Below are 23,246 nucleotides of genomic sequence, written 5' to 3'. Positions count from 1 at the left end.
CAGGGCCATTGTAGGAAGGATGTGCAATGAGAAATAAAAATTGTAAAATAATCAGTGGTGAACAAAAAAAAAACATCAGTGGTATAAGACAGTTATTGCACAATTCACATCTGGGGATATTGTCCCTCTGGAAATTAGAGTTGCTGTTAATAAATAAAATGACACTGCTGTTGGATAATAAATGCCTCTAGGTAAATTGTTAATATAAAAGTTGGTGGGTCTAATCATTTAGCATGCCCACCGTTCATGTCATCCTCTAGGTGGAAAGTGTCAGGAACTGTTGAGAGCAGTACCAAATCCCCATAGAAAACATCTTCTGCTCTCCAGACTGGAAAGAATACACCACTTCCTGCAGGGCATGCAGCAGCCAATAAGTACTAGAAGACTTGAAATTTTTTAATAGAAGTAAATTAAAAATTTCTGGCTTTTAATGGCAGCAGTTGATTTAAAAAAAATTTGGGAGTGAACTACCCCTTTAAATTCCAGTGTTATATTGTACCAATGGCAGCCACAGGCATAGATAGACTTTATCAAGTTTATATACAGGTCTTCACCTTTTCAGACAACAGAATTTGTTGTGTATTATCCAGGAAAATCCCCAATAAACAATCTTCCAGTTAACGTAATGGACTGATTCATTAATATTACTAAAATCTGAGTCACAAGGTAGTACAGTTGCATGAAATACTGAGTACTGTATCTATGTGACTGCAGTTATCTGTCCAGACGACTAATATAAGAAAGGTCATGTGTCCCATGGGAATCATAACAGTCAAGGTAAGGTAGATTGAGCCACTCCGGCTGGTAGCTTGTAGTGCTGTAGACAAAACACTCTATGGTGTTAGCAGCTGTTCTCCCTTCAGGTAGATCATCTTTTCCTCCCCACTTCAATATTTCAATCCTCTTAATAGTGCGTTGGTACATGTCTGGACAGCTTTCAAATTCATCCAGGAATTGCAGCATCTGGTCATCAACCGAATATATCTCTCCAGCAATATGGTGGCCAGTTCCTGGGACATTCATTAGAAATGGTATGTTGGCTTTTTCAGCTATCACCAGTGGGTATTTGTCTACTGTTCTTCCTGTGCCTTTAAATACTGCTTTTCCATGCTTGGGATCTGTCATGATGTGATAGTTTGGTTGTCCACTCTTAAGGGTTCCATATACAAAGATATCATGCATTTTCTTTCCTATATATTAAAGATAATGACAAAACATTTCACAAGATAAATGAGTATTCACAGCTTGTTTTTATTTTAAAATTTGATTTTAGAAAGAAACATCAGAATTTTAAAATGCTGCAGAATGTTTTTGGTAGTGGTGATGATGTTTATTACAACCATTATCAACTAAATTTGACAATCCTTCCTTCTGCTTTTAGTTTTTTGAGGACAGGTACAATACATCCTTCTGAATATAGTCTATCTATATTCTGTAATTAAAGAAAACAGCATCACCCCAGTCCCCAGAAAGTGTATGGTATGACAATTCAGCTTCATTCACCTCAATGGAACTGTGCTGGAAAACCACACCCACACTGAGGACAAGAGTGGTGCTGTTTATGCAAAAAAGTGGCCAAAATCCCCTAATTGCCTCAATGCAAATAAGGTGCTTAGGAGTATTTGGGGTGTCTCCCTCCTGCTCTGAGCACCACTGTGTGCTGCCCACTTCACCTCTCCCCATGCATATTCATATATGCATAGTGGACTTGTCACAGCGCAAGTGCCGGGAAGATGTCCCGTCGGAGACGGGCATCTTCCCGCACATGCGCAAATCGGCCGTCTGTCTGTGACGCTGAAAGAAGAATCCTCCTCTGCAGCCTAGCTGTTTTCATCGCCGAGGTCACTGACAGAAAGTATATGTTTATGTTCTTGTCAGTGTGTCCCTGTTGAGAGATTGTTTATGCTGTGGATGATGGGAGTGTGGATGCTTGCAGTGGATGATGGGAGTGTGGATGCTTGCAGTGGATGATGGGAGTGTGGATGCATGTAGTGGATGATGGGAGTGTGCATTCATGCAGTGGATGAGGGCAGTGTGGATGATGGGAGTATCCACTCCATGCATCCACACTCCCATCATCCACTCCATGCATCCACACTCCCATCATCCACAGCTTAAACAATCTCAACTGGGACACACTGACAAGACGAACATAAACGTATACTTACTGATGTCAGTGACGCCGGTCATGAAAACAGTTTGGCCACAGAGGAGGATTCTTCTTCCAGCGTCACAGACAGCCGGCCGATTCGCGCATGCGCGGGAAGATGCCCGTTTCCAACGGGTCATCTTCCCGTCACTTGCGCTGACGATTCCTATATGCATAGTGGGCGGGCTGGGCGCACAAGAGGGGGCGCGTTGGGCGGTACACAGTGGTGCCGGAGCAGGAGGGAGACGCCCCAAATGCTTCTAAGCACCTTATTTGCATAGGGGCAATTAGGGGATTCTGGAGGAATGCGGGGGAGGAGGACAACATTATAAACGGTGATCTGCTGCTAAGGTAAGCAGCTTCTAGGGCATATCAGCATGTTCTCTAGGCAGAACCTGCTGATAGTGCCACTTTAAGTATAAATTATTGTGCTGATATGGTTCCCAGCAGCACAGTATAAATCTACTGTGCAGCTCGTGGAGCATTCCAGCCGTGTCTGCAGCAGTAGCTTAACAAAGGGGGGGGGGGGAATCTACTATGCTGCGCGAGGCTGAGAGCCCGCCCATGGCTGTCTGCCTGCCAGCACAAAGTGAGGGATGATTGACAGACAGAGAGGCCAAGAATGGGTCTCCCTGCCTGTTAATCGTCTCTGCAGAGCGCGCTGACAGGCAGAGAACCGTGACTAGTCACGGGGCAGCTGACCCAGATGACTAGTTGCCACCCCTCTCCCGGCCTTGCTCGATATAATAACACATCTTTTTCCCCCTTGTAAAACTACTGCTGCAGCCGCAACTGGTATGCACCGCAAGCTGCACATTAGATTTATACTGTGCTGCTAGGAACCATATCAGCACAATCGTGCGGATTAGTTTCCTTTAAGAAATCAGCAGAAAATTATGCCCAAATTACACACAAGGCCAGATTTGCTATTGTAAACTTTGGCGCATCTTGTGAACAAACTTTGGAGAATGTCCTCATCATGCAATATACATAGGGGGAGATTTATCAAAGGGTGTAAAATTTAGACTGGTGCAAACTACCCACAGCAACCAATCACAGCTCAGCTTTAGGCAGTGCTGAGAGGAATGAGGAACTGTGATTGGTTGCTGTGGGCAGTTTGCACCAGTCTAAATTTTACACCCTTTGATAAATCTCCCCCATAGTTTGTATGCCAAAAAACTCCTAGTAACTGATCTCCCCCACCGCAGCTGGAGGGGAATGTCTTCAGTCAAAGTCAGACTTGCGCAAGGTAAGTGTTACATTTATTAAACTTTTGAGGACCAAGTCCAAAATGACCCAGTGGACTGCGTCAATTTTCATTTTTGCATTTTAGTTTTTTCCTCCTCCCCTTCTAAGAGCTCTAGCACTTTCTTTTTTCCATCTATAGGGCCATGAAATGTGTAATTTTAATGGCGCCTTTTATTGTACCTTAACATGTATGAGGGAACCCCAAAAATATTATTTATGACGATAAAAATTGGTGAAATTGGAAAAAAATAAATGAGGGGGGGGGGGGGGGGGGTGTTCCTGTGTCTATGTAATGCACTATATGAAAAAAGCGACATGATACCATTTTTCTATAGGTCAGTCCGAACACAACCATATGCAGGTTTACACAGATTCTCTAATGTTATATATATATGTATATATATTTTTTTTTTAGGAAGTATTAATAAAATTGGCCTATTGTGACATTTTTTGCGCCATGATCTCTAGTTTTTATTTATACCATGTTTGTGTAGCTCGGACGTTTTAATCACTTTTTATTTTTTTTTATATGTATAATGTAACAAAAAATGAGCAATTCTGGCGCTTTTTTCCCCACTTTTCGTTTACACCGTTCGCCATGCAGGATGTCAATTGTTATATTTTAATAGATCGGACAATTACGCACGCTACGGTATATTATATGTTTATTTATTTTTATGTTTTATTTATATAATTGGATAGGGGGGTGATTTAAACTTTTATTGGGGGAGGGGCTATGGGGTATTTTTGAAAACATTTTTATTTTATTTTTTACACACATTTTAAGTCCCCTTGGACTTTTAAATGCAATAGTTAGATTGCAAACACTGATCAATGCTATGCCATAGGCATAGCATTGATCAGTGTTATAGGTGCTCTCCTGATTTAGCTTGCCTGTGGCAGACTCAATGAGCAGATCGCCAGTCGGACCTCACAGAGGAAGGTACGAGACCTCCAGCGGTCCGACACAGCGATCAGGACCCCCACAGTTACACTGCGGGGGTCCCGATTGGTAAGGGTAGGTTCACACTGCGTTTTCAGCATCCGTTTAACGCATCTGTTTTTTGGAAAAAACGCATGAAAAACGGATTGCAAAAAAACGGATTCATTTGTGTGCATCCGTTTTTCCATTGACTTCCATTATAAAAAAAAAACTGATCCGTTTTTTTTGATAGACCAAAACGGACCAAAAAACGTTGCTGACCCTATTTTTCTGGACGTTAAAAAAAACGGATCCGTTAAACGGATGCTGAAAACGCAGTGTGAACCTAGCCTAAGTGACAGGAGCTCCTGTCACTTACACTTAAACTTGATTGCGGCATTTCAGGGGTTAATGACAGGCTGCAGCATGATCGCTGCAGCCTGTCATTAACAGTGAGGTTCCGGCTACCGACAGTAGCTGGCCCCCACCTGCAATTAAGCTCGCTCCGCTCTGAAGCGCGCTTCATAGCACATAACTCAGGACATACAGGTACGCCCAGGGTCGTCTGGTAACAGGCGGCCAGGGCGTACCCATACGTCCTAGGTTGTCTAGGGGTTAAAGGTCCAGCGCTAAAATAGTAATTGAGAGAAAACAAACCACAATCTGTCACACTTCCCAACATCCCAATTGAATCACTTATATAGAGGAGGAAACAAGTAAGACCATGCAGAAAGGACCTCATTCTTTTCTTTTACAGCTGCCACGTTAGTAACTATGAAGCTGTCATTCAGTCAGCGATCCAGGATTCATTTTTAAAGAGTAGAAGGCTAGGTAACAGATTATACAACATTTTCCTAATGGAAAACTCCACATGATACTTTATGGCAACTTGAGATCTCCTCTACCCTTAGTAAATGGCTACTATGTAATGGCCATCCTTTTTTTTTTTTTTTTTTTTTTAATTACCTTCACAACAATTTCCAAAGATTCTACCTTAAATCTAGCACTCACGAGGTCTGTTATTTTGACAACAAAGAGCTGCTTCTCGTCCTTTAGTAAAGGAATCATTACATTTATGGCTATGTTTTCAGTAACTAACAGGGCTCCAGAAGGGTCTGCAGAGGGGTCAGAGGTGAGCACTAAAACATGCAATTAATTCTTGTAAGAGGATTAAGGCACTCGTGTTCACTCTCAATCAGAAAAATGAGTTGTGAATAAAATTGTCTAAATCCAAGAGTTTAGTTGTCCAAACTAATAAATGTGAAATATAGGAAGCACATAGAAAATTGAGTGCGGGAAATCACAATAAAGGCATCACATCTGAGACAGTACTGACGAATATTAGTGTATCCAATTAAGACATGTAAAAGCACAATGACATCCAATACAATTTACTCACTGTAGTGAACCCAGACTACATACAGCAGGAAAGACCATACAGAAGAGTGGAAACTATAGAAAGTCCTGAAATATTCAGATAGCGCTTTAAAGCAACTTTTTGTTTGACATAAACGGTATTTCTCTACAGATGAAGATCTCAAAAATAGTTGTGCTGAAGCATTCCTCTGAGAAAGGAACTATGTTAGAGAGTTAAAAGAGAGGGATATCCTTGCAAGAAGATTTACAAGGCAGTTGGAGGAATAACAATGTCACTGTGGAGCCCTAACCATACTGTCCGAGGTTATATCTGTCACAGATGTGCTCGTTTTACAACAGTCTATATGGTATTTTTGTTCTTAGCGGATAAATATTCTTAGGGTACTATTACTCGAAGGGATTATCAGCCGTAATTGGCTGATTTCCGGCCAATAATTGCTTTGTGTTACAGCTCATGTTGTAAAACAATGATCAGCCAATATGTAATTGTATTGTAGCGGATTTCTAAAATGTTTACTCTAAGGGTACTTTTACATACTGCAATATGGGGCCGAGCAAGAACACAAAAAAAGTAAGATTGCTGCTCACTTGTAGTGCCTTTACAAGGCACAATTAATTGTGCAACTGATCATTAGTGCAGTCAAGGGGTATTCTGCTCAAACAAAACCTTTCATATGTTACTGCCCATGGTGAGACTAACAATTCATTCCATACTTGTTTTTATCTATTCAGTCTCCTTCCCCTGATCCTGCTGCTTTGTGCTGACGACAAAGAAATCTCTGTCTGAGCTGATCTCCCCGTCTCTGCTATGAACCCCCTTCTCCCCCCTCCCTTCTGAGACGACTCATTTAAACAAGTGCCTGGCAGGCTATATCTGCAACTTTGTAATGCTGGGCAGGTTAATCTGAGGTCATGTTGCTTATGATCCAGGAATGGATTTGAAAAGAGGAGAAATGTCAGTCTTTCCTTCATGACCCGTTCTCTGTTTATAGTCTGTTCCTGGCTTTGGCTTCAAAAATCTGTTTGATATCTGTATGTGTAAAAGGACCCTTACCTCCTGGCATTACAGAGTTGCTACAAATTGCTGATACAGCCGGCCGGGGATTTCAGTGTCTTTTGTAGCTTTTCACCATTGACAGGAAAATAAAAGGACTACAAAACTCGAATTGATCCCAGCTAGAGATGAGCGAACCTGGAGCATGCTCGAGTCCATCCGAACCTGATCGTTCGGCATTTGATTAGCGGTGGCTGCTAAAGTTGGATAAAGCCCTAAGGCTATGTGGAAAACATGGATATAGTCATTGGCTGTATCCATGTTTTCCAGACAACCTTAGAGCTTTATCCAACTTCAGCAGCCCCCGCTAATCAAATACCGAACGTTCGGGTTCGGATCAACTCGAGCATGCTCAAAGTTTGCTCATCTCTGATCCCAGCTTTTCTCCCCCCGTGTCAATGCATTATCTGATTTCACAGGAGGCTTGGCTGGATCTCCCACCCCCCTGAATGATTCACCAATTGACCATCTCTGAACAACCCCTCCAGTACACACCTGAGCAGACAAGAAGTGAAAGAAGCAGGTGCTCCAACTTCCCTGTGCAAAAGTCTGCAGTGAAATTAGGGCTATGTTCACACATGTTGGAGTTTCATTGCAGTACTACAGCGTCTTTACAAAAAATTATGCACAATTAAATTATGCTAAATGGCAGAGGATCAGAGCCGGAACTGCCAATCACACCTAGAAATAAAATAAGGCATAAACCATGTATATCCATGTAAGAAAATATCGGATAAAGTCCTTATTGTGAGACTCAATTTCAAAGACCAAATATTCTTGATCATACTTGTGTGCATAGAGAACAGAAGAAGAAAAAAAAGGCACAAATTAAATTTAAAAAGATCATTACTATATTTCAATATCTGGGTTACAGGTAGAGAATACAGCGTGCTGTTTGGTGTTACAGGTAGAGAATGCAGCGTGCTGTGTGGTGTTACAGGTAGAGAATACAGCGTGCAGTGCGGTGTTACAGGTAGAGAATACAGCGTGCTGTGTGGTGTTACATGTAGAGAATACAGCGTGCTGTGTGGTGTTACAGGTAGAGAATACAGCGTGCTGTGTGGTGTTACATGTAGAGAATACAGCGTGCTGTTACAGATAGAGAATAAAACATCACACAGCACTCTGTATTCTCTACCTGCAAAACCGCACAACGCACTGTTTTCTCTACCTGTAACACCACACAGCACGCTGTATTCTCTACCTGTAACACCGCACAGCACGCTGTATTCTCTACCTGTAACACCACACAGCACGCTGTATTCTCTACCTGTAACACCACACAACACACTGTATTCTCTACCTGTAACACCGCACAGCACGCTGTATTCTCTACATGTAACACCGCAGAGCACGCTGTATTCTCTACCTGTAACACCGCACTGTTTTCTCTACCTGTAACACCACACAGCACGCTGTATTCTCTACCTGTAACGTGCTGTGTGGTGTTACAGGTAGAGAATACTGTGCAGTGTAATTTTTTTTGTAAATGTTCAAATTCTTTAACCCCTTAAGGACAGGGCCAATTTTCGTTTTTGCGTTTTAGTTTTTTCCTCCTTGTGTTTAAAAGGCCATAGCACTTGCATTTTTCCACCTAGAAACCCACATGAGCCCTTATTTTTTGCGTCACTAATTGTACTTTATGCAAAAATTCAGCCTGTCATTGCAAAGTACACTGCGAAACCAGGAAAAAAATAAATGTGTGGTGAAATTGAACAAAAAAAAAAACGCATTTCTTTTATTTGGGGGGGACTGTGTCTTACGTCATTCGCCCTGGGGTAAAACTGACTTTTTATATATGTTCCTCAAGTCGTTACGCTTTTATCTGATGGCCGGTGAAAAATTCAAACCATTGTTAACAAATATACGTTCCAGACGCCAGACCTCACACCGTTCTATAGCATCTGCTATCACCAAAATGATGCAGCAGTAACAAACTAGAGAACCTCATTTTTTTTTCCCCCCCCACACACTGAATGGTGTAAAAATCCAAAAGCTGCAGAATTTGTTTGTTTTCAATTTACGGCAATTATTTTTTGGGCCAGTGTCTTTTACAGTAAAGTGAAGGGTGTCAGCACAAGGTGCGGTACACTGAGGGCAGCAGTCCCAGCACTGGTCACCTCCATATACCCACTGTGTATCTGTATACAGCAGCACTAGCTGTACCTTCTCAGCAGTCCCAGCACTAGTCACCCCCATACACCTACTGCGGATCTGTATACAGCACTGGTCACCTCTATATACCAGCGGTGTATCTGTATACAGCACCTGTCACCTCTGTATACCCGCTGTGTATCTGTATACAGCAGCACTAGCTGTAACTTCTCAGCAGTCCCAGCACCCGTCACCTCCATACACCTACTGCGGATCTGTATGCAGCACTAGCTGCAGCTTCTCAGCAGTCCCAGCACTGGTCACCTCTATATACCCGCTGTGTATCTGTATACAGCACCGGTTACCTCTGTATACCCGCTGTGTATCTGTATACAGAACCGGTCACCTCTATGTAACCGCTGTGTATCTGTATACCCGATGTGTATCTGTATACAGCACCTGTCACCTCTATGTAACCGCTGTGTATCTGTATACCCGATGTGTATCTGTATACAGCACCTGTCACCTCTGTGTACCTGCTGTGTATCTGTATACAGCACCTGTCACCTCTATGTACCTGCTGTGTATCTATATACAGCACCTGTCACCTCTATGTACCCACAGTGTATCTGTATACAGCACCGGTCACCTCTATATACCCGCTGTGTATCTGTATACAGCACCTGTCACCTCTGTATACCCGCTGCGGACCTGTATACAGCACCTGTCGCCTCTATGTACCCGCTGCATACCTGTATACAGCACCTGTCACCTCTATGTACCTGTATACAGCACCTGTCACCTCTATGTACCCGCAGTGTATCTGTATACAGCACCTGTCACCGCTATATACCCGCTGTGTACCTGTATACAGCACCTGTCACCTCTATGTACCCGCTGTGTATCTGTATAAGCACCTGTCACCGCTATATACCCGCTGTGTACCTGTATACAGCACCTGTCACCTCTATGTACCCGCTGTGTATCTGTATACAGCACCTGTCACCGCTATATACCCGCTGTGTACCTGTATACAGCACCTGTCACCTCTATGTACCCGCAGTGTATCTGTATACAGCACCTGTCACCTCTGTGTACCTGCTGTGTATCTGTATACAGCATTTGTCACCTCTATGTACCTGCTGTGTATCTATATACAGCACCTGTCACCTCTATGTACCCACAGTGTATCTGTATACAGCACCGGTCACCTCTATATACGCGCTGTGTATCTGTATACAGCACCTGTCATCTCTGTATACCCGCTGTGTATCTGTATACAGCACCGGTCACCTCTATATACCCGCTGTGTATCTGTATACAGCACCTGTCACCTCTGTATACCCGCTGTGTATCTGTATACAGCACCTGTCACCTCTATATACCCGCTGTGTATCTGTATACAGCACCTGTCACCTCTGTATACCCGCTGTGTATCTGTATACAGCACCTGTCACCTCTATGTAACCGCTGCGGACCTGAATACAGCACCTGTCACCTCTATGTACCCGCTGCATACCTGTATACAGCACCTGTCACCTCTATGTACCCGCTGCATACCTGTATACAGCACCTGTCACCGCTATATACCCGCAGTGTGTCAGGGTGAGGCAGACCGTGTGCGCTGCACAATGCACGTATAAAGAAACATCTCAGGTACTTTTCTATAGCCGGTAGCTTAGTACTTCAAAGGTGGTAGGACACACAGTGCGGTACAATGAGGTACCGCTCGTATTACCCGAATCTCCTATAACACCGGGACACGCCAGCTTCCTCCGGGCGCAGCAGCTTCCTCCTTAATTCCGTGCACCACGTGACCGGCAGCGATGAGGCGTAAACAAGGAGCATGCAGGGAAGGTTAGAGCGGGCTTCCCGGCCACACGTTACACTGCGCCCCCTGCAGGTGGTGCGCGGTACTGGCTATACCTACTGCATGAGAGGCTTGTACTATTTTTTCCCTCTGTCCTGCTCACACCCACAGTGTTCTGCCTCAGACTATCTCCCCGCGATGGGGACCTTCATGGGCAAACCAACAATAATGTGTGAACACTTAAACTGTTAATATTACAATGTAGTCAATGCAGGCTGCCACAATTCATTACATTGGTGACTAGGGTAAAGCAAACCTGTCAAAATGTTTGATTCCCTACCACTGCATAAGTTGGATGCGGCCCTAGGAAGTTCTGGAAAACATGCGTCCAACTAATGCAGCTGTGGAGAATCAAGCGCGGAGCATTGGCGTCCGGCTAATATTGGCGAACGCAAACATTTTGACTGTTGTTTTGCTCTACACAGTTGGGGAACAATAAGTCCTATGATGTGGTTGATATGTTATCTGACATTATACAGCTGCCTCACTAAGACCACTGAAATTAATAAAATGTACAAGAGCAGAGGTATTATACCCGGAGTGCAACCCACCACGCCCTAAAATCTGAGTATAATGGAGCTGGACAAATGGGAGAGCAAAGCACGGCCATGCACTTCACCTGCATCTCAGGATTATACCTCAAAAGTTGAAATAAATGACAGTACCACTTCACCCTTTGATGACCAGCCCAATTTTCCCCCAGGGAGCCTTCTAGTATAAGTACTCGGATCTCTCATTGAGATCTATCCTGTATAATAATACAGGATAGATTGATGAGATAGGCACTTTGATTGCTTCTGGCTGCTGCAACTGGAAGCAATAGAGTGCCGAGCCGGGATCAACGCTACTACGGCGCTGAGCCCGGCAGGAGTAGGATGGATGGATCGCTCCTCCGGGACAAGCGATCCACCCCACTAGACACCAACGATGGCTGCATTCAAGTAATCGGATGCAGCTGTCAACTTTGACAGCTGCATCAGGTTACTTTATTAGTTGGCACAGCGATAGGACCGTGCCCACTAATAGCCGCGGTCCTGGGCTACAAGCCGCACCCGGTACCGCGGCCCCGCTCTGAACACACGTAGGTGGCCCTGGTCCTGGTCGCCTAAGGGTTAAAAGGCACTTGCATTTTTTCACCTACATGAGCTCTTATTTTTTGTGACAGGAGTTGTACTTTGCAATAACAAACCTAATTTTTCTATGAAATATATAGCAAAACTGAAATGAAATAAAAAAAAAAAACACAATCTTTTTCATTGGGGGTGGGGTGGGGTCATGTTTACGCCAAATGTCATAAGCCCTATGGCAAATCTGACATTTTAGCTATGTTCCTCAAGTCGGTACGATTACAGCGATAGGCAACTTATATAACTTTCATTTTATCTGACTGCTTAAAAAAAAAAAACAAATCCTTAAATCGCTCTATTGCTATCCTTATAACGCTTTTACTTTTTGGTCTATGGGGCTGTGTGAGGTGCTTTTGAGTCATGATCCGTACCTTGTTTACGACTTTTTGATCACATTTTATTACAATTTTTCTGTATTTGATGTGACCAAAAATCAGCAATTTTGAGTTTTGGCATTTTTCGTCGCTAACGCCATTTACCATCTGTGAACAGGAATGACATAATTTAGTACTTCGGAATATTCCACACCCAGCGAGATATGTACTGTATATTTTTATACATTTTATATATAAAAAGGGGGGTAATTTAAACTTATTATGGAAGTAAGCAGTTGGCAAGCCAGGATCAGCGCCATTGTGGCAGATGCAAGGATCATTTCTCTGTGATCGCATTGCGGGCGGCGGGGGGGTCCCGCCACCAGACTACAACAGATAAGGATTAAAAGCCATTTAATTGCTAATAGTAGCTGGGAGCCGGCAGGGTCACGTATACCCTGGGTCGTCAAGGGGTTAAAGAATTGTCTCTAAACACAAACCTCTATCTGCATGATTAGGACCTACAGACCAACTTTCTTCAGTCTATAAGTACCCCCCAACAGGTAATGATTTGAGGATCTCTTATACAATAACTGTAGTAATACTTGATGCACTGACCATAAATAAATCACCTGTGAAATACTTAGGAAATCTGGAAAACATAACGACACAACCTTTTAGAGGCATCTGAAATCTGGATCCAAGAAACACTGATACAGATTATATAGGGCTAGTAGCTAAACTTGAGACCACCCACAATGGACAAGAATGATACTGAGGTGAAAATACAGCTGTATTTTCAATGTAATTGTGCTCCATTGAAGTCAATAAGAAATTGACTGGCAGAGTAAAGAAAGGATAACGTAACTGATTTTAAACATGCTTGTTATTTAAGACTTGCTTTTTCCCACCCATTTACACATTGTTTTATTTTCACTCCCAATTTTGCTTTTCTTTTAGTGTGTGTGTGTAGCCTAATACATATTACAGTTTGTAAATTACATTAGACCATGGAATTAGCACCTACTATCAGCAATAAACAGGACAGGGACATTCTACACAAATATCTGCCACATATTTACAGCATATGCAAAACCCTTAAAGGGGTTATCCAGGGCTACAAAACATGGCCACTTTTGCACCACTCTGATCTCTAGTTTGGGTGGGGTTTGAAACTCAGTTCCATTGAAGTAAATTGAGCTTAATTGCAAACCACACCTGAACTAGAGACAAGTGGGGCAAAAGTGGCCATGTTTTTTTAGCGCTAGATAACCCCTTTAAGGGTCACTGCCATTATACACTACCATGTGCACTCCACAGTTCAGCACAGAGAGATGCAGAGGGGACCAGGTTGTCTCAGCATCACCCCCTCAGCCTGACATGCTTCTCTTCATGTTGAAATGTGACTGTAGAGTGCACATAGCAGTGACCCTTTATTAAGGAGACAATGCTATCATCAAAAACATATCAACAATTTAATTAGTGGTTAAAAAAAAAAATGTTAACATGAAAACTTAAAGGGGTAGCGCCGCACTACCCCTTTAAATATTGTCTTTTCCATGACAATACACAAATCTAATCAAAGAACTATGTATGATCTATGGATTTGTTACCTGAAGAATTTGGACCTCCATCTATGATTTAGAGCTGCTTGGAGTCCGCAGGTTCTGTTCTGTGGTCCTGGCCTTTTATTACATGGAAGTTCATTTATACGAATGGCCACATAATGTTTGCTATTCATCACTTGTCTCAGCTAGAACTGCAATGAAAAGCTGACCATCTAGCATGTTAGAAAACGGAGCCTTACACAGATTTAAAAATGGGGTTGTCTATCTTCTATTGTTTGTAATAGGTTTCTGAATATTTTTGGGACCCTTACTTATTCATGCTTCTTTTTTTTTTTTATTCAGGATAAATAAATGTTCCATGCATATAAAGCCTGATTTTTTTTTTCCAAGGCTTGAAACGCCTCTTGAGACAAAAATGTTTTGTTTTGGCTCAGTAACCACATGTACTATACTTCCATATTCATTCTTTAGAAGTCTCTTATAAGGAAGCAGGTGAAAAAACAAGAATACTGAACTTTAAACTTGAGTGCTGCCTGTCTGAATGAAGTTATTTCTAGGGACACTTGTTCCTTTAGTTGGACATTTAACCCTATGCTGACCACAAAGTCTTCCTGTATTATTATGTAATGTACAAACAGTTCCCATGGGATGGGATGGGGAATAGTTAATACTAGTCAACGTGCAAAAACACATTCTTGGAACTGTATCCTGTTGGTCCTTTAAAGTTTTCATTTTGTTATGGACAGTTTTTATGTCCCAGACAAGAGTTTCCTGCTATGAATGACCCTTACAGAACCTTACTGGGTCTCTCAAAAGTTAATGGCAAGCCACTTTTCCAAGCTGTAGCCAAGGAATGAGGTCTTGCTTTGAAATCGAAGGGTTATGGTCCCTTCTCAGCAGTAGCTCTCTCAGAAACTATGAACTCTAGTCTGTAAAAACAAACAAGAGCATCACAGAGTAAATTGCTCGTAGGCTTCTACAAAATTACTCTTTTGATGGTATTTTTAACGCATAAATGAAAAGAGTTTTCTTAAAAGTGTAATCCCTTTAAAATGTTTCTTCTTAAACACCATGAAATGGAAGTTGCTGAACAATTGCACAGAACACCACAGGAAATACTTAAAAGGAAATTATCATTAAAAGGACACATTGCTTTTACTTAATGGACAGCATACTCCTATTATTTTTTCGTTATGGCCATTTCTTCACCCAAAAATTTTACCTGCTTGACAAAGTACAGATTCCCAAGAGACCATGTTTTCTAAAATAAAAAATATAAAATCTATAAGTGCAAAAGCATCAGGTATCACACTTTTACACCAAAAGGGGATATAGTTAACGTTATCAGTAATTCCCATATCAGCATAAGAGAAGATAGCAGTGATAACAAAAAGAAACCCTGCAGGACTATTCCTTCTATGCCATTAGCAGAATATAGGGACCATCATTTAGTTCAGTTGAAAGCAGAGGAAAACCACCATTGACAGAATACAAATTTCAAATGTTGACACAGATTTTTAATCTGCTCTTGGTTATATAGTTTTACACACAAGATGATTATTTGAAAAAAATTTATTTGAGCTCTACTTTTTTTTTTTTTTTTTTTTTTTAAACATGCACCTTGAAAGCCCTTGGCAAATAAAGCAAATGTATCCATAGGCCAGTGTGCACCTAAAACATACCAAAAGGTAACCGTTTACCCTCCAATCTGTATGTTGTAAATATTTGTACATAGCGGACAATGCTTTTCTGTACAGGTGCATCCTGCTAATAAACCTCATAGACTGAGTCCTCCCCATGTATACTTCTAATAGATGACTCACACCTAAAGTTAACAGTTTGTTGTACTGCCCTTTCTCCTCTTCAAATCCACTCCTGGGTTTGGCTTCAAATCTTTGGCAGATAATCTGTCGTCAGATCTGTTGGTGGAATAGGGCCTTAACTAAATATTCACCATACACACAGAAACACTGCTAACAATGCCAGAAACCTGTAATATAGAGGTCAGCCATAGTGATATACACACACACATCCTGCTGCAGCCATAGCACCATAGCATATATACACATATATTATATACACACTCACCGGCCACTTTATTAGGTACATCATGCTAGTAACGGGTGGTTTTCTGCTGCTGTAGCCCATCTGCCTCAAAGTTTGACGTACTGTGCGTTCAGAGATGCTCTTCTGCCTACCTTGGTTGTAACGGTTGGCTATTTGAGTCACTGTTGCCTTTCTATCAGCTCGAACCAGTCTGCCCATTCTCCTCTTACCTCTGGCATCAACAAGGCATTTCCGCCCACAGAACTGCCGCTCACTGGATGTTTTTTCTTTTTCGGACCATTCTCTGTAAACCCTAGAGATGGTTGTGCGTGAAAATCCCAGTAGATCAGCAGTTTCTGAAATACTCAGACCAGCCCTTCTGGCACCAACAACCATGCCACGTTCAAAGGCACTCAAATCAACTTTCTTCCCCCATACTGATGCTCAGTTTGAACTGCAGGAGATTGTCTTGACCATGTCTACATGCCTAAATGCACTGAGTTGCCGCCATGTGATTGGCTGTTTAGAAATTAAGTGGTAACGTGCAGTTGGACAGGTGTACCTAACAAAGTGGCCGGTGAGTGTGTGTGTGTTTATATATATATATATAAAATGCTGACTTGACAGGTTGGCACTACCTTCCCCCTCATTATCGTGACATGTAATAAGGCATTAAGGGTGTGTTTACAGTGCAATGATTGAAGCCAAAGCCAAGAACAGCCTATAAATATTGAAATTTCTCCTCTTTTCAAATCCAATCCTGGCTTTGTTTTCAACACTTGAAACCCCAAATCTCTGTGTGTGAACACAGCATTAGAGGTTGCTGTTGACAGCATCTAAAGGGACGTTGCTTGCATGTGGCTACCAAATCAAGGTAGTCTGGGAAGGCACTGAGCATAGAAAAGTGAAGAACTGACAAACAACCCAAACATCATAGTTCTTTAGGAAATAAATAAAAAGTAAACAAGGGGATTGGCAGCAAACAAGATTGGCAGCAAATCATCAGCAAAATTCAAGTTTTCATGAACGAATGATCTTATGTGTGCGTTGTTAGAAACACATCAATAAAGCAAGGGACCTGTTTTTTTCACAAACTGCAGACCACTGATCAAAAATCTGCAATTAAGCTTTTGGGGACATTGTGATATTAATAGGGATTTGGGTTGGTTCTTAGAAGTGTTTTAGACTGTGGTTGTTCTTTTTAGGATTTAACAGCTTTTTTTTGTTTTTATTTTTAATATATATATATTTTTATCCCTCTGCCCCCCAAATAATACTGGGGAAAAAAAGCATTCAGAAACTCATCCTGCGAAGAAGAAGAAAAAAAAAAAACAAAACAACAACAACTACCTGCAAACATCAACCCTCATAATGCTAGACTTACATAAGTTATTTATTAAAGGGGTAGTGCGGCGCTCAGAAATTATTCACGGAATAACACACATTTAATGTATGTTATGTCTGTGAATCGCCCCGTTCCCCGTGTCCCACCACCCCCATCCATGTACCCGGAAGTGTTGGTGCATTATACATTACCTGATCTGTGTCGAGGGCCGTCCGCCATCTTGTGCAAAACGTCATTCATCTACTAAACCAGTAGTAAACTTTAATGTAAAACAGATTATGCATTTTACCATAGGTAAGTGTGTATGTATTAATATAAACCAGAGTCTTGTGAATAAAATGGTCAGTTTATAGGCAGACTAAACATGAATTTGCTAACCAGACATACTGTAAGCCTACATAACACCTTTTAAGCACATCCCAAGATGACATGTTGGCCATGCTGGATTAGGCTGGGTTTACTCTGCATTTTTGCAATCCATTCAATGCATGTTTTTCATTTGTTACTTTTAATGGACAGAAAAACGTAGTCAACACTACTTTTGTGTCAGTTAAAAAAACACATCCGTTTCGATCCCTTTTGGTTGTTTTTTTTTTTTTAATAATGGAAGTCAATGGAAAAAAGGACCCAAATGGATGACACACAATTGCATCTGCTTTTTCCATAAAACATATACGTTAAACAGATTTCAAAAACGCAGTGTGAACCAGGGGCGCATTAACTTTACCATAGCTTGGGCCCCCCACCCCACTGTAACTATGGCAGCACTAGCGTGGTGTTCATAGTACAGGATAAATACTACCATAATGCCCTGATTTGTACAAAATAGCAGTAAAAAGCAGCATTTTTTTGGAAATCATGGCAGAACTGTAGCCAGGAGACCATACACTAAAGTATATTTGGGTCTTTTTGGGTGGCCATGGGGCCCAGGCTACCGCCCGAAACAGACCTGTTATAATCCACTACTGCTGTGAACCCAGCCTTATGCTAAAATAAGCACCATCATGTAGAAACTTGCAGCTTAAATAATTGATGTAACATGAAGTATATGCAAGTGCACATAGTAATCGAATTACATTACATGCAAAGCCAAAACCAGGTGTGCAGCTCTGAATAGCCTGTATATGCACCATGACAGAATAGATCAGTGTGACACTCTATAGATAACTTGCAGAGACACTCACCTGCCATTGTCGTTTGATTACTCTTGATCACGCAAAATTCTGGTCACTGATCTGTAAGTCTTTATCTCCAGCCGCCTTATGCAATGTGAGGGTGTTTCTCTTACTAATTACTTATTTACTGTAGGGCATAGTTCACTCATTCCGGGTGGTGATGCAATTCAAGGTGAACCTATAGAAGATAGGCAGCTGCTCCTGTTCCACGTAGCGACAGCAGCAGATCTCTGCTATATTAGTCATTTGTCTTTCAACATGTTTAATGTAGATATGATTCATGTCAACTGATTGTTGTCTTATATTACACAAGACGATTATCGTCCGTAACGGCCGATAATTATTTAATGTAATAGGGCCTTAACACTGACCCAGTCTTTAAGAGTTAATAAGTGTGTATCCTTTATAAAATCTGGCCCAAATCTTACCAACTGCTTTATATACTAGAGTTAAATCGCTTTTACATTTAGCCCTAAGGGTCCTTCATAAGATTATATTCTTTTATTTCAGGAGTTATCAAATTAGGTCTGTAAATAAACTGAGCTAAGGTAAGCTATTTTTACAGAGGTAAAAACACTGTTATTAACCCACTCCACCTACATGTATGTTTTAGTGGTTGTTACAAATAAAGGAAGGAAATATGATAATGTGAGACCTTGCAAAAGATTAAAATGAGAAATAGCTATTTAGTACAAAGCCATACTGATAAGAATACAATCCTGGTACACTGTATGCTAGTACATTTACACTACAGTATAGGTGGAGTGTGGTTTACTGTACTGTAGTTTCTAGAAATATTTTCACAATGGAAAACACTAAAACAATTCTGTTTTTTATTATTTTGTTCTTGAAATGTACGACACATTAATGGTAAACAATATAACAGACATAGGAAAGTGACAAACCACAGGATCACACAGTTCTGTGACATGCACCTATACAGGATTGCACACAGCTACACTCTACTGTATGTATAAAATTTAAGGTTCTTGGTGCAAATATGAATTAAGATAATCTACCTTCTTGATGGTGAAAGGACTAGCGTTTGTCTCGAAACTATGAAAATACTTATTAGCTACACATCCAGAAGACTAGTATTAAAAAAGAAACACACACACATCTGTCACATTAAAAAAAGGCTTTTACAGGAAGAACACACTCCTTATGGCTCCTCTCACAAGAAATAAAAAAGAAAATTGCTTACATGGAAAATCGCATTGAAAAGTTAGGCACTGGCAGCCATCTTATATCAGGGCATGACATTTGTGGTAAGTTGCAAACAAAACCCCCCAAAAAACTGGAATTACACGGATCTTGGTGTTGATTACTAATAAAATGTGATCCGATTGCCTATAATTGTGCCTTAGATAATCACAAACCAACTGAACCAATAACACACAGGCAGTTGTAAAGGGGTTGTTCACTCAATTTTTTCTTTAAAATCAACTGGTGCCAAAAAGTGCCAGAGATTTGTAATTTACTTCTATTACAAATAGTTTGCTATGGACAGAGGTGGCAGCAGGGAGCACTTTGTCAGACTGGAAAGAATTCAACACTTCCTGCAGGACATACAGCAGCTGATAAGTACTGGAAGTTTTTTTAAATAGTAGTAAATTATGGCAACCGTTTACTTGAAAGAAAAAAAAATGTTGAACAAACCATTTAAATTTTATATTGAGCATAATAAATAAACATCCACTGTGAAGGGTAAAAAGGTAGATGACTTCTCCAAAAGCTAATTGTCAAAAGGTGCTTCAGTTAAGATGAGCCAGGCTACTGACATCTGTTCCTAAGAAAAACTGGTGTGAACCATGCAAACAAGAAGAGGCTGGAAAAAGCACTAGCTTTCTTCCAGGTTGACAGAAGCTGTCTACAAACTGTATAATTGTCACAGAGGCTGCAGAGCTGCAGAACTACAGAAAAGGCTACCAATTACAAATCCTATCTCCAAGTGTCCAATATTACAATACACTGTAGAAAAAAATGTAAAGCTTTTTTGAGGCAGCTACAAGAAACATTTGAGAACAATTTCTGCTAAAGTGGAGTCCACAGGTTGCTAAGGATGTATACTTACAGTAAAGGGGGGGTACGGGACAATATCACCATCCACAAGCTTAGGTGCTGCACATTCAATATACAAGTATGCCTTTATAACACTTGTCTGTCTCTTCTTTCTGCTCTAAAATCGCTTCATGTAATGAGTGCACAGTGGCGGCTGGGTGGGGCTTCACGGCAAATGGGAACTGTCCCCAACCAGGAGATGGCCCAACTGCAGTGAAGCTCCACCCAGCCGCCACTGATCACGGATAAAATTACACTGTCCACAGATGAAATTAAGTGATTTTAGAGCTGAAAGACGACACAGACAAGTTATAAACAGTTATATATCAAAATGTGCGGCTTTTAAGCTTCTGGATGGTGCAGAGAACCACACAGAGTAAGGGGGGTGGGCGGGTTATGTGTGAAAATATCACTTTAAAGTATTTAATCAAAATATATGAATGTTACAACTGTTTGTATTATTAGTTTAGTTAGATTGCAACAATTATATAGAAGTACAATCGAACCACATCAATACATATAACGTACGTACAGTTTAACTATGCTAGGATTAAAGAGATTAATCGGTGTCACCAAGTTCCTGCGGTCTGTTGCTATACAATAGCCCAAATATATAGCCTACTGCTTAGTGAATAACACACTAAATCTTTCATTAAAAAGTTTCTGGAAAACTCTGAAAGCTGACCTATGACAACAATGCAAAATTTACCTTACCTCACATGTACCGACTTAGATGCAAGACTCACTTATTATGATTCGTATCACATTCCACTTTTATGCACAAAAAACACAAAATTATTAAACTAACTTGTGCAAGTTGGCTCCATACCTATATAAATAGACAATTCAGAACAACATGACACATTATAAGGCTGGATGCATGTTATATATAGACAATGGCAGTTTTCTAGACACACAAATTAAAGCTTATTAAGATTCTCCTGAAAAAGAAATCGCCTCAATGGCACATGCAGCATATACTACAGAGGAAATAAATAAAGCAATAAGAAATCTTTTCAGTTGTGTTCTACAGCTACCATAGTATAGCATCTCTAACAGTCTTCACTGGTGTAAAACAATATAGTAAAAAGATAAGATGTGCACTTAATGCAGCAAGATCAGAACAAAACGTTCACCTTTCCTCACTAATAGTATAAAGTGAACGTAATGATGGGCTAGCTGACAACTCACCTACATTTGCCCTTCCTTTAGCTACACTTGCTAGAGAACATTTTCTGCATAAAGAGACAGCAGATGTACAACCATGTTCTATCAGGTGTAGAGTTTTTCTAACAGTCCACAGACTGATCATGTTTTATTGTTCTGTTGGGCTTTTCACATTTTCACATATGCCTTTTTTTGGGCTGCTGATCCAGCTTTCGTTTTAGCAGATTGTAGTTTTCCTTGGTCCCAGAGGCAGAAGGATCCAACTTCATTGAAATTTCATAGTATTTCTTGGCCAGGTCAAGACGCCCCCAGCGATGGTAAAGGACGGCTGAAATGTATACAATTTACAATGTTGAATGATCTAGAAGAAGTGAATGTAAAACTCAATGATGTGTCAGATATATTGTATAAGTATTGATTATGTTCATGCGCTTCAAGGGGTGATGGGTTGGTTCCCATGTTTTTTTTTTTTTTATATGTAAATACACTGGAAATTTTTCAATTAAAAAAAAAAAAGAAATCTGACTTGAAAGAGACTCAATGATGCTATCTAACTAGTTAAAATTCGGAAATGCTGCATATTTTCCAGAGCAGAAAATCCACAGCAATTCTGAACCAATATCTGCAATTACAACTAGGAGTGGATAATAGCAAAGTTTGCAAAAATTATAATTTTCCAGTTGCATTTTTTTGTGCCAATCCACTGCAAAAAATACTAAAATCCACAGCGCACGTCAATTACTGCAATGATTTTCTGTGCAGCACACTTTTCAGCAAATGTTATCAATTGTGCAGCACATCAGGTGAATGCTGTGTAGATTTACAGTGCAAATAAATAAATAAATAAAAAAAAAAAAAAAAAAAAGAGCAACCACCACACTAAAATTGGAATTTCCACATTGGAGCACATCGGCTTCCATAGCAAAATCTGCAATAACTGTCGATTTTTTGTGAAATATTTCTTTTGACAACCCGTGATGAAGAAAGGTGCACCAAAATACCTGAATGCTTGTAACTCTCGTCTAGTATTTTTCAATACTCGAGTGCTCAATTCAAATAAGAAACCCCACTGAAATCAATAGGAAACTCTAGTACTTAATCAGGTTGCCCCTGCTTGACAAAGTGGAAGGTACCTGGTTAATCTAAGAGTGACAGTCTGCCCCCCCCCCCAAGGGCCAGACTGTGCTCTGTTGGGGGGGGATCATACTTACGATTGTGGGCTCAGCTCACATGTTCTCTCTCCAGCATTGGCTCCAGTAGTGTCCGCTCAGCCAATCAGCAACTGCAACGGTGTTCCACTTCAGCTGCTGATTGGCTGAGCAGACACTACTGGAGCCAACGCTGAAGAGAGAAGACGTAAGCCAGGCCAATGAAGTGTAATCCTGCCCCGCCCCCCCCCAACAGAGCACAGTCTGGCTGCCAGGGCTTAACCCCCTGGCAACCTGACTATGCCCAAAATACTTTGATGAGCTCACTGTGCCCACCCCAGTAAGGAAGGGGTGGGCACACTACACTTAGTACAGCTAACACAGTCTGGCCTCCAAGGGGTTAAGCGGGGGTGCTTCTAAATACCCACTTTACCACCCTGGGGGCTAGACGGTGCACAATGTGCTATTATGGGCCCACTGTGCCCACTCCATTAGGAAAAGGGCTTAAAGAAGCAGTTCACTTTCTTTCATTTTTATGACACATAATGTGACAAAAAAAAATAAAAAATCTGCAATCCTGG

General features: G+C 41.1%; 2 protein-coding genes across 10 annotated transcripts in view; both read right to left on the bottom strand.

Moving 5' to 3' along the window:
• Nucleotides 1–375: 375 nt before the first annotated feature.
• On the bottom strand, nt 376–18,384 carry GGACT (gamma-glutamylamine cyclotransferase). 5 transcript variants are annotated; one of them, XM_069970722.1, is made up of 3 exons: nt 18,299–18,330; nt 17,306–17,373; nt 376–1,190 (listed from the first exon to the last, which is right to left on the bottom strand). In XM_069970722.1, the coding sequence occupies exons 2-3, from the start codon at nt 17,352–17,354 to the stop codon at nt 715–717; spliced, it is 525 nt and encodes a 174-aa protein (XP_069826823.1). In that variant the 5' UTR covers nt 17,355–17,373; nt 18,299–18,330; the 3' UTR covers nt 376–714. The 5 variants fall into 5 exon arrangements, with proteins under 5 accessions (XP_069826823.1, XP_069826828.1, XP_069826826.1 ...); XM_069970727.1 differs by lacking the exons at nt 17,306–17,373; nt 18,299–18,330 and adding exons at nt 13,769–13,927; nt 14,946–14,961; XM_069970725.1 differs by lacking the exon at nt 17,306–17,373 and having other exon boundaries at nt 18,299–18,384.
• A 721-nt stretch (nt 18,385–19,105) lies between these two features.
• The window catches only part of TMTC4 (transmembrane O-mannosyltransferase targeting cadherins 4), a 57,622-nt gene continuing 53,481 nt past the window's right edge, over nt 19,106–23,246 (bottom strand). For all 5 annotated transcript variants that reach the window (XM_069970716.1, XM_069970718.1, XM_069970715.1 and 2 more), the window contains exon 18: nt 19,106–21,845. In XM_069970716.1, the coding sequence (XP_069826817.1) occupies nt 21,694–21,845 (152 nt within the window). In that variant the 3' untranslated portion in view covers nt 19,106–21,693. The remainder of the gene's footprint in view (nt 21,846–23,246) is intronic.

Source organism: Dendropsophus ebraccatus, chromosome 5 (genome assembly GCF_027789765.1).
Source record: "Dendropsophus ebraccatus isolate aDenEbr1 chromosome 5, aDenEbr1.pat, whole genome shotgun sequence".
Lineage (NCBI taxonomy): Eukaryota > Metazoa > Chordata > Amphibia > Anura > Hylidae > Dendropsophus > Dendropsophus ebraccatus.
This window is presented reverse-complemented; position numbering and strand designations above follow the sequence as displayed.